At 42.7% G+C, this 15,840-nt stretch overlaps 1 protein-coding gene across 1 annotated transcript in view; it reads left to right on the plus strand.

Moving 5' to 3' along the window:
* The window catches only part of LOC104288677 (nuclear receptor subfamily 0 group B member 2-like), a 15,566-nt gene extending 338 nt beyond the window's left edge, over nt 1–15,228 (plus strand). Inside the window, exons 2-3 of the mRNA XM_009887518.1 lie at nt 10,324–10,911; nt 14,975–15,228. Coding sequence (XP_009885820.1) covers nt 10,324–10,911; nt 14,975–15,228 — 842 coding nt within the window. The remainder of the gene's footprint in view (nt 1–10,323; nt 10,912–14,974) is intronic.
* Nucleotides 15,229–15,840: the final 612 nt, after the last annotated feature.

The following is a 15,840-nucleotide window of genomic DNA, read 5'->3' on the forward strand; positions in this document are numbered from 1 at the left end:
CTTTTCTACTGATGAACCTGCTCCAGAACCATTTTATTCTCTCTGCAGATGACTTTTCTCCTGCTTTCCAAAGCAGATACAACACTCTGAGGAGTCTAGTGCATGCAGAAGTGTGTGGGACCCATCAGGAGCACAGAGCTCTGAGAGGTTGGCCTGCTACAACAGGGTGGGACATGTTGGGTCAATTTAGCACTTGTCCCAGTAGCCTCTCCAAGGACAGAGCTGGGAACTGGGTTGAGGTACCCTCCAAAATACTGTCACCTCCACGTGTGTGGTTGTCATCAACTCTAGTCTCAAATGAGATCAAGTAACGAGCCGTGTCATTTGTTCACACTTAGGAGATTGTATAAAACATGATTAGCAGGGTACACAGTGCGGGTGCAGAATAGGAGGTTTAATATGAAATATTTATATCCTGGGATTTGGGCGTTTCCCAGCTCAGCTCTCTCTACTTCACAATGAGCTGAGAGCTTGTTAAGGGTCTTGGCCAGTTATGGGAACAGCTGTGACCTGTCTGAGAGAGGACAAACCCTCCAGCCCTGTCCAAAGGAGATTCACATCTCCACAACAGATGGTATCAAGTACTGGCTTAAAGGAAGGAAGTGCTGGAGCCTTTCTTGCTTGGCCTAATGAACAAAAAGTACACGGGACAGGAGGAGGGAGGAAAAGGGGGAGAGGTTTGGACCAGAATGACCCCCGCTGTTGGATCTGATTTATAAAGGGAAGCAGAAGTTATAAATGGTTCCGTCATCTGAGTTTGGATGTACCCTCCTACAGGACTGCTGTGAAGCTCTTACCATCTTGTCACAGGAATCAGGGAGGGTGAAGGGTGTTGAACACTAACCTAAACACTCTGCAGACACGTGCTTCTCTTGGTCTTTTCTTTCTTTTCACGTGTTCACACAAGCCTTGCAGCTCTACTGACTGATCTGGATTCTCCAACAGTCTCAGTTGCTTTTAGATGAAACTTGCCTTTGTGAACACGATTTCAAGCACGTGGCTGGACTCTAAGGCATCTGTTCCCTTCAGGGTGGTAGTTCTATGTATCAGACGTTCTCTCGAGGACAATGCTCCTCATACCTGTGTTTCCCAGGGCAGCTAAAGGAGGAAAAGGTATGTCTCCGCTTAGTTTCAAAGGCCAGTTTGAGAGGTGACAATGCAGGCATCTCTGAAGGAAAAATACCTTTTGGTAGCCACCGCTAGCTAGGAGCAGTCACTGGCATATAGCATGATAAAATCACTCCCAAATTGTGTGTGTCCCAAAGGAGAATGTTACACTAAGACTAGAGAACACACTTGATTTCTTGCCCACTGTTTTATAATGTGTTTGAAATCGGTACATTGCATACGTTTCAATTTCCATTGCTCTAATGATCTGATAATTTCCTGAAACACTTTAATGGAGTTTCCACTGACCTTAAAATAATAGTATTTTTTAAAAAGTGGTTAAGCGCAGACTTTTATGAGACAAATGGAGCCAGCCTTCTCTTTCAAAAATATCATTTTTGCAAATGTGCTTGTTTCTAAAAATCTCAGAGCTGTTTTTCAGAGTGACAGGAATAACATAAATGCCAGAGTAAGAAGCAGTTGATCTCACAGCGCTGAAATCCCAGTACTGAATGAGTGAAGCATTCATTTACTGCATACAGAAATAGGTCCAGAAGAAGGTCTGAATGTCTTTCAATCTACCAGTGAACAGCATGGAAGTGCTTGTGTCTTGTGACCACCTTTGACTCCATGAGCAACTCACATCTTCATATGAAAATTTGCAAATAACATTTATCCTGCCATAATCTGCTCTTATTAAATATGTTCAAGTTTATCTTTTCCTCCTTTCTCTCCCTTTAATTTTTAACCTGTGCTATTTAAAAATTTAAGGAACTCCTACTCTCTTAGCATCCTGGTGCTTTCTACACAGAGACACCATGACTATCTTACTCTGGGTTTGAGCACTCAAAATTAATTTTCTTAGCCTGAGTTTCCTAATCCTGTTTGCTCAAAACCACACTGGTCTTTGGCAAGGTTTTCACAGCCTTTCTTCTTCACTCCTGCTGGACTCCATGGTTATCAGAAAGATGGCTCTTTCCCCAAAGTATCTTGACAATAAAACCTCATACATGGAGCTAGAAAGATTTCCTTTACAATTTCAACCATGTATACGGCTCAACAACTTTTCTTCTGCCCCCGTTTTGTCAGATCAACCTATTCCTAAAGGAATGATTGCCTAAAGGTCGGCAGACTCTTGCCCTTACTGGTCTTCAGTGGTGCCAGTTAGGTAAATGTTTAACAGATTGAGTATCAGTTGTATGTAATACCAGAGAATCTCTAAAATCTGCAGTAATTCAAGCTCAGGCAATCAAAGATGTGCTTAGACTTGGACGTACAGCTTTTGCAAAGATGTTTAAGCTCCAAAAGGGGATTGGGTTTGGTTACTCCTCTCAATTCCAGGGATCCCCTGATGTCCTAGTGCCCGGATGTGGTGGGTTTGTGAACTGCTTTGTCCCTGCCCCTTTGGGAAATATGAAAATTGTAAGGAAATAGATCTGCAGTAAGATTCTACCACAGTTCTGTCTGCACTCTTCCCAGCCTTACTTAAAATCAGACAGGAAACCAGCTGCGAGAGAACAAAACAGGTATCTCCTCTGCAGAGGTATAGTAGAAGAAAGGCACAGCAGTCAAGGTGGGGAGATGGTCAAAGACAGATAGAAGAAATGGGGCTCTTCTGGGTAAACTGTGGTGAGGAAATATCTAATGAAGAATCTCTCTGGGCTTGGGTGAATACTTGGAGATTTGTACATACAGGCTTCATGAGTCATAATCAGTAACTGATTATGAAGAATCAAACCCAAATAATGTAGATTTTTCTATCATTTTTTAAGTAATCTGAGCTCTGAGAAATCCAAATTTTGAGATAGAACTGGTGTCGTCCGTCCGTCCGTCCGTCCCCCCCCCCCGCCCCCCAGTCCAAATAGATAAATATTTAATTTAAGATTTATTGATAGAAAAGTTATCCTATGGCAAACAGTGAGGGAAGTTTGGGCATGTTAATTTTGTCACAGGGAAAACTCAATGCATTAGTCTTATACCTCTGGTAGAAGTTAGTTGCCCCTCATATATTTCAAACTAAAATGGAAGTGTTTGGGATTTAGTTTTTGGGACCACAGATTACTTGTTAAGACCTTGCTCATTTTATCATAGACTTGTCTGAAGATATATACCACATATCTAATCTGTCATCTAACCTTCACTTGCTAATCTGTGGTATTTATAGAGTGCTAATCAGTAGATTAGGCATTTATCTTCAATGATGTAAGACAGACAAGTTTGATATGATAGTGGGCTCCATACTACGGTAAAACGTTGATCATCTCCATCACTCTTCTCAGCAGGGGAGAGGGCTGAAGTGAGGACTCACCTTTTCAGTGCCACTCTGGAGATGGCATTGCTAGCCAGGAGCACTTTCTAACTTTGCTTTTTCAAAACTGTGCCCATTTTCTGCCTTGCTTTCCAGCATTTTCCACTTGCTGAGCAATAATAAGTGGTATATCTATCTATATTTAAAATGGCAGATGATGCCTGTGCCAGCGCTGATAAGGATGACTGTACAAACACTGTCTCCTTGGTGGGGAAGCCACAGAAAAATGGCACAATATGGTATGAGGTCATTTCTGGTTTATTTTACAATCTCTACACCCCCCCGTCCCCTCAAAGTGTGCCCTTATAAAAATTTGCTGATTTACCCTTATAAAAATTCACCAATTTTTCTACTATGAAGAAAGCAAGCAATTGATGTAGGGCAGCTGAAAACTTGCTCGTGTCTCCAGATTCACGCCCCTTTCTATACACTGCCTAAAATAGACCCTTACCTTTAATGAAGCGAGAAATGGCCCAGTAGCGGCATGTCTGCTATGGTGCGTGTAGCTGCACTGCAACTGCGAAGTGATGACTGCTTGGGTTTTAGATGAAGAAGGCTCTGACCCCATGTTACTGAGAGGCAGGATAAAGCTGTCCAAAAATCATGGCAAGAGTTTACTTGTGCAGCTGCGGTTTGTTTGTTTTAAACAACCATGAAAGCCCTTTTGGGTTTATTTATGCATTTGCGTACATGGAAATCCATTGCTGCTTTAGATTTGTAAGAAGTTAAAAAATATGTTCTTGTGTCACCTCATCTTCTGCCCAAGGAGCATCACTGTGCTGATAATTTACTTTCTGTACTAATATTTTAGTCTCAGGTTTGGTTATAGCTCCAGATGACACGTTTGCATTCACATTTGCAACAGCTGAAGTATGGTCGGGCAGCAAAAAGTCTCTAACAAAATGTCCTCAGTCTAAAATGAAGGCAAACACTCTCCCTTCTTCAACCAGTGACCAGCACCTGCCTGCATCCAGCTCTGGAGTCCCCAGCATAAGAAGGACATGGAACCTGCTGGAGCGTGTCCAGAGGAGAGCCACGAGGATGATCCGAGGGCTGGAGCACCTCTCCTATGAGTAGAGGCTGAAAGAGTTGGGACTGTTCAGCCTCGAGAAGGCTCCGGGGAGATCTTATTGTGGCCTTCCAGTACTTAAAGGGGGCCTACAGGAGAGCTGGGGAGGGACTTTTTACCAGGGCAGGTAGTGACAGGATGAGGCAGAATGGCTTTAAACTGGAAGAGGGCAGGTTTAGATTAAATATTAGGAAGAAATTTTTCACTATGAGGGTGGTGAGGCACTGGAACAGGTTGCCCAGAGAGGTTGCTGGAGGCCCCATCCCTGGAGGTGTTCAAGGCCAGGCTGGACGCGGCCTTGGGCAACCCGGTCTAGTGGGAGGTGTCCCTGCCCATGGCAGGGGGGGTGGAACTCGATGATCTTCAAGGTCCTTTCCAACCTGAACCATTCTATGATTCTATGATTAAATGCTACTCCATTGTGTTTGGAAACAAAGAACAGCAGAGCATGAGTGAAAAGTAGATGCCCGAGGTAGGTTTCTAGGAAGAGGGCTTCTCAGAGATCCTTCTTCATGTCAGGATGTGGGGCAGAAGTTCAATGGCATTTGCCTTTTCTCTAATTCAGTTACCAGAGGCAAATTTAGAACAGGCCTGGTTTCAGTGATAGACAGCATTTCACTGCAGAGCCTCCTGCGGCAGCTGCCTCTCTGTTAATTTGCTACATCTATTCAAACGGCTGTCATCAAAAAGATGCTGATTTTACCAGACCTAACAAGCAAAGTGCTTAACTTCACATGCTTAACTTCAGTCACTTGAGAAGTTCACCCACTAACCTTCAAGATAAGCTAAATATGCTTAAATTAACTGGATTTATAATTTACATATGCTTGCTTCAGGTATAAGGGCCAAATCGTGACTTGCCATGGCATTACCTGTTGGAGCATAAGCTGAAGACAGCATTTCAGAACTTGTTTCAAAGCTGAGCAGGCTTTAACTTTGGGATGATATTTCCCACTATCTGCCTAGCCAAAGTAGGCAGTCTGAATGGCAGCTCTCAGTTCTTCTAGTCGAGAAACGAATACCTTTATTGCTCAAGAAGGATGGTGTGTCACCATAAGACAAGGAGGCTATGGAACCCTTCTAGAAAGATATTGGTTTTATTACTGGCTCCTTTTGTCATCATTAAGGCTGTTAGTGAAGTCACGCGTCCTCCAAAGTGCCAGCAACACAAGATTCACCCAACTGCTCCCAGAAAATGAAATGTATAAAACTCAGAGAAAATCCTGTTCTAAAGTCATACAGATGTTTATAGGCCAATTAGATGTTTGTACGGGAGACCAGAGAGATAAGAGGTCACTGAATCAAGGAATACGTGCATGTCTCAGACAGGATGACCTCAAAAAGGCTGCTGTCAGCTTCCTAGGAGGGTGTTTCCTTCTTGTAGCCCATATAAAATAATTGTGGAAGATTATTCTCCTCCAGAAATGCATCTGCCTTCAGTCTCACCTTTTAGGAAAGTAGGAGAGTTCACCATCACTGCTGAGTAATAACTTAGTTACTGTATACGCTGTGAACCAATACATATAGTCCAACATGTATGTACTTGTATATACTAACACTCTACTGCAAGGATAACATCATATTTTCTGCCTCACAGTTAAATTACGATAGTCTTTCAAACAACTCACAGCATTGAGTGAATTATTTTGAAGAGCCATGCCTTCAAAGTTTCAGATTATGAATGTTTGCTGATGATACAAAATTATTCAGAGGAAGACTAGAACTGTCAGAAGAACTGCAAAAGGGCTTTATGAAAATCATCAACTAGGGGTCAAAGGTAATTCAGTGTATATACATGGTAAAAGATGCGCATAAGCTAAAACACTCCTGACTCCATTCCTGACTAAGATGAGAGCCCCTGAACTGATGACTGTCACTCAAGGGTGAAACTTGGGGGCTGTGACAGTTTCATGGCAACAGCAGCTCGGTGTTCGGGAGCGACTTCTAGGAAAGACAAAACAGAGAACTTAATACTGTCCTTGTATAAATCCATGCTCTCCTAAGTCCTAGATACCGTGTCCTATTCTGATACTTTTCCCACTTCCCCTTAAAGAATATCTTAGAAAAGATATAGAGCTAAGAAAGGTTCAAAGAAAGGTAAAAGGATGATCAAAGGCATGGTGACACTCTAAAGAAAAAACAGTTTTGGAAGCTATGTCTCTTTAGTTTGGACAAAGGATGACTGTGGGAGTCTTACTGAGATTTATAAAATAAAGCAAGCTACAGAGGGGGTGAATAGAGATTGACTGATTCCTTTTTTTTTCCCCAGTACAAGAGCAAGAAGGCACCAAATCCAGCAAATGTCATGTTTGATCAAGTTTTGTCTCACGTACAGCATCCACAGAGCTCCATGACACAGGCTGATGCGGAAGTTCACGTGGCTTTGGAGCAGACTGCATGAGATAATTGGGTAGAAATTAATTGAGAGTTATTAAATGCATAAAAACACTCTGGTTCAGGAATTCCCTAAACTGCAAATGATTGAACACAATAAAAGTACTCATGAGAAGAGTGGTATATATCTTACACTCTTCCTGAAGGACTCACGTTTGGCTACTGCCAAGGTAAGGATGAGATGGCCACTTAAGCTCCTATATTATCAGACAAGTCTCCTCAGCCTTCCAAGTATCCTATTAGGCAAATTAAGGCTATGGACTAAGAGCCAAAACCACTACAGGCCTTATGCTTTTGGACTCAATAAGATATTTAAGAATGTGCATAAGTCACTGTATATTTAATAGTAATAAGTATCCCTCAGCTCCTGCTGACTTCGTTACACTGACCCTGCTGTAGCACACTGGTCAGAGAAGGTAGAAGCCTGGGACCATCTATGCCTTGCAGGCAGTCTTTGCAAACCTGAGAAATCCAGGGATTTTAGGAAAAACGTTGCATCGTGTGTGAATCACCTAAACAACAAAGATGATGAGCTATATTAAGTATATATTGTCTGTAACAGCAATACACAGGTGTGCAAAACATTACTGATGGGAGAGACGGAGATGACAGCCTTGCTCGGAGCAGGACAATTCCCAGCAATGGTGTGAATATCCATGAGCCGTCCATAGCAATTCTGTGTCTGGACTTAGAATACTTTTTGGGGTTGTTGTCTGAATGGTGGCACTTGTGCCTGAGGAGCAATTCTGATGGTTGCAGAGAGAATGTGGTGGCAGTGAGTATTTGTGGGTGTGTGTGCTTTGTTGATTGAAAAAGTATATAAATGCAAAACAGAAAAAATAACACTGATGTGACTGTGTCTTACTGTTCTCCAACCATCATGCTAGAAACAGCTAAAATAGATACATGTTCATGGGGATGTGTCATATCACAAATTTGGTTTTTGTATAGTATACTTTCTTAACATTTGAAAGTAAGAAGCATTGCTACTGTAGCAAGAAGACTGTAGATGCTTGATATCTAGGTGCTTCAACCATTCTATAGGTAAGATTTAGAAAGAAAAAAATAGCTACTGTGTAATTTATGAGCATAGAGCTAAATTTAGCTGCTGGTACATTTGAGAAAATCAGGTCACAGGGAGAGCTCATTTCAGACAATTTTGAATCAGGACCACCAGGATCAGTTTCACCTGCAGTTCAATATTGACTCATAATCATTCTCTCAGATAAAGCTGATGATGTGTCCTTAGCAGTTGTGCTGAGGCAGTAACCTTTACTCTGTATTTTTGGTAAACAGTCATAAAGCTATTATAATATACCAGGAATTCCTGTTAGAAAAATATCATTTGCTTCTGCCTCTTAGAACTATACACAAAGGAAATCAATTATGATAAATAGAAATAGTACCCAATACCATATGTTACTGACATCAGGACTGTCTGCATATGACTGATGCAGATCACAGAAAAAAAAAAAGTAGGAAAGGAACCAATTTAATCTGGAGTAGAACTTTAATAAGCACGATTAATAGGAACTGTGAAGTGACAACATGAACAATGAGGGTGAGATGATGGTGAACTGTGAAATGGTGCTGATTTCAGCTGAAGTAAAAAATTTTTTCCTTGGAGTTGAAGAGTTTTTTTTTTATCAGAGCTCACTCTCCCACCTAGATGATTTTAGCAAGCTTAGTCTCTCTTTCTAGTGCAGCCATTAGCCAATCTATGTAACTCATGCAGAACTTTGGATGGCATTAGCCCTGCAACTGGAGTTCATTCCACTGAACCTCAGACGACCTAGAACTTTACAGTGAGAATAAGAATGGGACTTTCTGGGGACTTCTCTGTTACTGTGCCATTTAAACTAAAAAGCTCTTTGATATCCCAGCAATGAACAACAGTAAAGAGCTGTTGAATGAACGGAGAGGTGGACAAGCAAATCCCATCAGGTGTTCAGTGCTCTGGGCCCCCTTGACCTTCACTGCAGCTAGTGGTAGTTGCACCTCAGCAGCACTACACTTCTAGATTGCTCAACTTTGGAGCAGTCGTCTCTTCCCCCACTTTTTATCTCCTCAGAAGGGGAAAGTTTTGCAAGTTAAATGTCATGGAGAGGTAAATAAATGGAAAATTTTAAATGGCCCAGCATGGAAAAAACAAGCAGTTGTAGCAAAGGACTAATTTGTGGCTATGAGTCTGATGGGATGGCCTTTACACACCTAAGGCTTGGAGATCTGACAGAAGCTCTTGGAACTGTTTTTCTTAAGGCATGATAAGACCCCAGGTGGTAGGAATGCATAAGCATTACGCTTGGTGAAAAAATTTAGTACTTCTTCCCCCATATAAGAGCAAGCAAGAGAGTGCGAAGTAACAAAAAATTGTATTCAATTCAATTCTTCTTATTAAGACCAAGTTCCTTGCATTCCTGTTACTTAATGTTCTCTGACATTGACTGGAGAGTCCTGACAATTCTACCATTCAGCTCTTGTTCTGCTACAAAAGTTCACACATACAACAGTACAAATTACCATTTTGCTCTCTTTCTTCATCAGTTTTATTTCCACAGCTTCTATGAAGAATATTTAATTACACAGCAAGTCTGGGAGAACTCCGCATGTTCTGCATTCGAAATTATCACATGTGAAATGCAGGAGATGATAACACTGTCATGAGCTATAGCAGCTGACTTTCTCTGAAGTTTCTCTCAAATCTCTCAGGAATGTGAAATAATTCCTATACATGGGATTTCCATCCCTGGGACTTCCACATGTGAGCTCCTTGACATAGGTGTCACATCCTATTAGCTACAGTGTAAAGTACAAACACTGTTAAGTGCTCTGTGAAAAGTGATGGTAGACATCCACAGCATCTTCAGGCGGCTCCTTTTAACAAGAAATAAAAGGGTTTACTCAAGGGACTGCTACCACAGCATCATTCATAAGTATAAATGTATTTCTGTGCACTCCAGAGCACTAGCTAGTGCACAAGGTCAGTGTATCAAGAAAAAGATAGACAACTCATCCTTCTTCACTCACTGTGACATAGATGTCAGGGGCAGGCTGTACGTGCTATATAGCTGGTCTTTGCAAAACTGCCACTGCTGGTGGCAGCAGCACAGAGCCACTGGCATGGTGGCAGGAGGTCAGGCACAGCCTCTGCCCACGCCATGCCATGGCAGTGAGCAGCGCCTGTCCTACCGGCCGGCGCGAGCCCTCCCGCTCCCCCGGGGCTACGGCAGCCCGGTGTGACACCGGTGTGACACCGGCAGCCTGCAGCCCCGCCTCATTCGAAGCAGACCGGTGCAGATAAAGTTCAAGGTAACTTTACAGATCGGGGTCATATTACTTTTCAACCGCCCATGTATATAAAAAGCAGGCGATGCCTCGCTGTGTGGCAGAAATGCTCTCCCCTGCCGTTGATGCATAGAACCCCACGCACTGTTTCCTGCCACAGGGAATTCTGGATCTATGGCTACGGAGATCCCAGCTGAGAAATGTGGGAAATGCCAGTGTGAGACGCACCATGCTAAGAGCATCCTGTACCAGATCCTTAATAAAGAAGACAGAGGTGAGGCCAAGTGGCACCAGCAGTATCGCAGTCCCCATTGCTCCACGGGAAGCAAGGGCTGCTCTTGTGTCAACAGGAGAAGAGTTGTCCTGAAAACGCCAGAAGCCACATGCAGAAGAGCCTCTGAAGTGCTCTTGAAGACTTTAACTTTTATTAGAAACTTGCCTTCTTTTTATCACATGCCCTTGGAGGATCAGCTTGTCCTCATACAGCAGAACTGGGCTCCTCTTTTTGTCCTGGGCATGGCACAAGAAGGGGTGGATTTTGACCTGAGAGAGATTTCAGCCCCTAGCTTATTGAAAAAAATCCTTCTCAATCAGTCTTTGTCTGCTGGCAATGAACTGGGTGGCTCATCACTGGGACCATCATTAGCAGAAGTTCAGAAGATGAAGAATTTGTTGTGGAAATTCTGGGACCTGGACATAAGTGCAAAAGAATATGCCTATCTTAAAGGAATTATTCTTTTTAATTCTGGTAAGTCCTCCTGGAATCTACGCAAATGATTATGTGCCTAGAAGGACATTTGGCATTTTCATTTGCTTACAGAAAAATGTTTAGTTTTATTCTTTTCTATGAATATAGCTACATGTTCTCAAAAATCTATATTCCACAAATTAATGATTTTCGGCCTGAAGTAGTGCATTTAGCTTCCTTAGATGTGTGCAGCAGGTCACCCAGTGTAAGCCAAAACAGCTTCTATCAGACAAATTTTAAGTCATAAAGAATTAACCGTGTCACTTCAAACTGGTTTCCAGTTCAAAGGTAATACAGCAGCCTCACCCGTAGTACAGCAAAGGAGAGATGGTATGTGGGTACATGACATGAGTACAAGAGGTATTTTAACAAAGACTTCCTCTGTAGCAAGAACATTGGAGAAGATGAAATAACCTATATCATCTGATTTTCATCAATGAGGCAAAAGGATGCTGTGTTGAGGTGACGCAGCTTTTATGTATGTATTTATTTATTTATCCTCTATTATCTCTACATTCCAAGCCCGGGACAGCAGTCACGGAGCAAACTCAGACTAGCGATTGCATCCTTTCACTTCTGGTGCCAAGTTCAGCCTCTTTAGGAAGGAAGGTTGCCTCGGTCAGCACCACCGAGTGCGTGAGTCACTAAAAGCTGAGCTCTAAGTCCACTAATGTAAATGGAAAGACTTATTGACTCCAGTCTGCTCTGGCTCAGATCCCCGACTCCTTCCACAGCCATCACTGCTGTTGGCTGCACTGTCAGCAGTGTGTTATACTTGGGACTGCACCAAAAGGATGCTTGAACGCTTCAGTTATTCCACGATTTTTCTTGCGGTGAATGGTTTATGGGTTGCTCAAAGGCTGTAGTGACTTTGTATTTGTTTCCAATAGGATTCAAATTCTGATTCTTGAAATGTAATGTCATCCAGATGTTTCATATTTTCTTGTGTGTCTATACCGCAGCATCAAACCAGTGGAGTTCGTTTCAGTGCAAGTTATTTTCTCAAATTTTCACAACAAAATCAGGCTGAAAGAAATCATTGATTATATCCAGGGTGATGATAAGAGGAGAAATCCACGGTTTAACTCGCAGACATTTTTATTATCTCTGTGGATAAATGTGATTTTCACTTAATGAAGGAGAAAGCAGCAGCAGTAGCAGTGTTATGTTCTGGATTTGTGCTATCTCCTGCTGTTTCCCCGGGGCAGCGTATGAGAGACCCAGCAGCCCTTCATGCTGTCTGCAGACACCATCCAGAGTTTGAGATCTCCCTAGTTTCTAGGGATGACCCTATTCTCTGGAGGTGCCTTTCTCCACAGGCTGCAGAAGGCGACTGGGAGGACCTCAGTTAAGTCTGGATTGACTCCAGATGAAACAACGAGTCATAGTCTAACTCTGGGTGGAAACAGGTACTCAGGGATTACACACAGCCCAAACCACCCTTTCTCTGCCTGTTCCACTGCAAACAAATCTGTCAGCTGTCATTTCACAATTATTTTTTGAATATATTTTGAACCCTTTCCACCAAACTCAGAAAATGTCTTCTACATACATGCAGCACATTTTCAGCTGCCCTCTTAGTTTTGGCTTGATGTTTGGCCAAACCCTGATATTTTACAGACCTTGGTTCTAAGCGGATTTCAGGCAGCCACCAGCAGCAAGAATGCTAAACCCCCTCCTGGATCATGGAGTGCCTTTTGTGGGCTCCTACCCTGTATCTTTTATTCCTGTCAGGACCATCGAAAATGGCTGAGGCGAAGGGGAAAGACCAGGCATGGAGCAGTCCAGAGCTGGGTTATGAGTTGGAGTTCAAGGTGCCCAGAAATGCAGCTGTAGCGGGACAGCTAGGCCAGTGTTTGGGCAAGAAGCATGACAAAGTATGGCAGAGCTTTGCTTCTTCCCTAAGTAATCTCTTGTTCTTACTATCATAAAAAAAAGTCCCTCTGGGGACAGGATGGCAGGCAGCATGGGGTGTAGGTCCTCCCACTAAAGCACAATTTGCGCAGTACTTCTGTGTGGGAGGCTCTGGCTGGGTTACTGATTGACCACATCTGGGCCAGCAAGAACCTGTGAAGGAGAAAGCGTGCACCAACCCCTGAGGGGAAACGGGCAGCCCTCCATCGGCTGAATCCAGACTCTCCAGAACATATTGCCACCCCTGCTCTTTGCAGGGGTGCTTTGGCTAGGTGGCTTTGGAGAGGTCAAAGTGTGCACAGGTGAAGTGTACAGCCGCAAGGCCTTCTCTGGGATCCAGGCAGTAAGTCAAAGGAAGGAGCAGGTAGGACTGTCCCACCACATGTTAAACAGCACAGAGGGAGGTGAAACTGCTCTTGCTGCTTTTGACAATTGTCTGAAAAGCAATGGCAACTGCGCAGTGAAGAGATGGGAATCGTGAAAAACACTGCTGCTATTGTATCAGTACCATATATATATTTATGGAGTTATATGTGTGTATATATATATATATATATATAAAACTCCTTCAAGGCTGTGACAGGACTTCTGTTAAAAAAGATGCTCTTAAGAGGTTTACAGTTCAGCTGGAAACATGTGTTTGACTGAATATTATTACAACAGATCTCAGAACAAGAAGTTTCTCATTGTTTGCAAAATAAAACCAGTGTTTGATTGCATATAAAATAAGAGCAAATGGGGAAATTAAGCAAATTTGAAGGGATATAAGCAATTGCAATTCCATCCTGAATATACAAAATCCTGACAACTTCCTTTCCATGAAAAATCTAACACTTGGAACCATTCTCACAGCTTGCAGCTGGTGGTAATCCTGAGGGAGAAGATGACTTTTCCATATCCTTCATTTCTGGCTAGCTTGGTTGCAGGCTTTGCTGAGGTTTCTTCCCCTCTGGCAGTGATGTCTAGGGAGAAGAGAGCTGCTGAAGACTGACAAAGGGCAGCCAGCCACAGACTGAAAAAAGCCCAACCAGGTCAGTTTTGCCCCAGTACAGGGTGCTAGGCAAGAAGGCAGAACCTCCCACACTTAAATGAATGGTCCTGTGTGAAATACTCCCTGGTCTAAGTTATTCAGATCTCATCCCAGGAGGTATGGAGTCAGTCACTGTAGAAAATGTTAAATGGGCCTGGAGTGTGTGCTGGGAGATATATTAAAGTAAGACGTGGGAGGCAGGAAAGGCAGAAGTCAAAACTTGGGGATTCATGCTACTCCTGTCCAGGCTGCAATTCTAGGAAAGAAAAGATGGTGTCATCCTCAGGTAGCAAGGACAGGAGAAACAGGTTGCTGAGAGCTACAGGACAAGGCAACCCCACCAGAGGCAAAGGATAAACATGGGGTGTCCTTTGAACTGAGCCCTGACATCCACAAAGACCCTCAGTGAGCCAACAGGTTTGAAGTTACGTGCTATGGGAGCTACGTGATTGAGGCTCAAGACCACAACTTGCAAAGACCTCTCTCTCTTCAGAAATAGCTCAAAAATGGGAAATACAAGTATCAATCCTACTCCTGTGGGTCATGATACATCTCACAGGAAACCTTTATGCTCTTTTTAGACCGTAAATGAAGATATCTAGATAGTATGGTGAACCATAGTGCCCCAGCTTAGTCTAGCAAGTGAGGCAACAACAGGAGGGAGATGGGGCTGGGTAGACTGGAAATCTGTGTCTTCAGACTGCCAGCCTGCTCACTGCCCCAAACCACCGCCTCCATCTTCCTGATGTTACCTACCTATTTTAGATTAGAGCTGGAATGGTCCCACCTACTCAGACTACAGTCTCAGCATCATTTGGTGGGTTAACACTATAAAGCTTCTTTTCCATCTGTACTGAGTCAAAGTACCTCCTGTTACCATTTCAAAGCCAGATATAATGTAACAGGCCAGATTCCTATTGCTTACAATGCTGCTCAATGTTCCTTCAAATTACTGAACTACGCATACCTTTTCTTTCCAAAAAGTATGTTTATCAAGTTTTTTATGGTTTTCTAGAGAAAGTAGTACTAAAAGCTAGAAAGCCAGACACCCATCATTATGAAGGGCACAGAACGAAAGTGTTTACTCAAGATTTATTATTTTACTTTTTGTTTTGACAGGATGCCATGCTCTAAAATATCTCCTTTATGTACAAACACTGCAGCAGGAAGCTCAGCAAGCCTTGATGGAATTTATCTCAATGATGTTCAACAGAAACCTAGGCAGGTTTGCTTGGATTCTTCAGCTAATTGCCTTTCTTCAAGACATTGATGCAGATGCAATTGAAGAGCTCTTCTTCAGGCCCATCCTAGGAGAGGCCACCCTAAATGTATTACTTCTAGAAACCCTACATATCAAGCCAGACTGGCTTTGAAAACAGATGACATCTGTGCTCTGAAATACCTATTTTCGAAAAGATGAGAGGATGTTATGAGCTAAACACATTTCAAACAAATCATTGATGCATCTTTGTAAGCCATATATATTTTTATATGACGAAGTAATTTTGTAACATTTTAGAATTAAAAGCAGAGACATTTAAGCATTTCATGATCCTGCGTGCTTTCAAAAACTTATAGTCTAATGTATCCAAAGACTGTCTAGAAGTGGCAGCATACTTTCCAATTGAGCTAGTTTGAACCATATTATTTCTAGTGAGTGTTTGTATAGCTGTTTAAAACTACACTATATGCTTTTGGCTTGCCCGAAGTTTTTGCTTTTGGGAAAAGGGACAGTGGTAAATTTGATTCAGTGGAATTGAAAATGAATAGATACCTAAAAGACTGATCAATGGCAAAATCAGTATAAATCCTTCCTTTTCCTGGGATGTCATTCCCTGATCCCAACCCCTTTTCTGTTCCACTGAGAACTCTAGTCCTTGGCTGCAATTGCTTGATGGAGCTACCCCCTTACTAACTGCGTTCTTATTGGTTCCTTTTCTAAGTCTTGGGGTAAACTGTGGGCATTAAATCCCTCTCCCATTATT

The sequence above is a fragment of the Charadrius vociferus genome, unplaced genomic scaffold (genome assembly GCF_000708025.1).
Source record: "Charadrius vociferus isolate BGI_N301 unplaced genomic scaffold, ASM70802v2 scaffold185, whole genome shotgun sequence".
NCBI lineage: Eukaryota > Metazoa > Chordata > Aves > Charadriiformes > Charadriidae > Charadrius > Charadrius vociferus.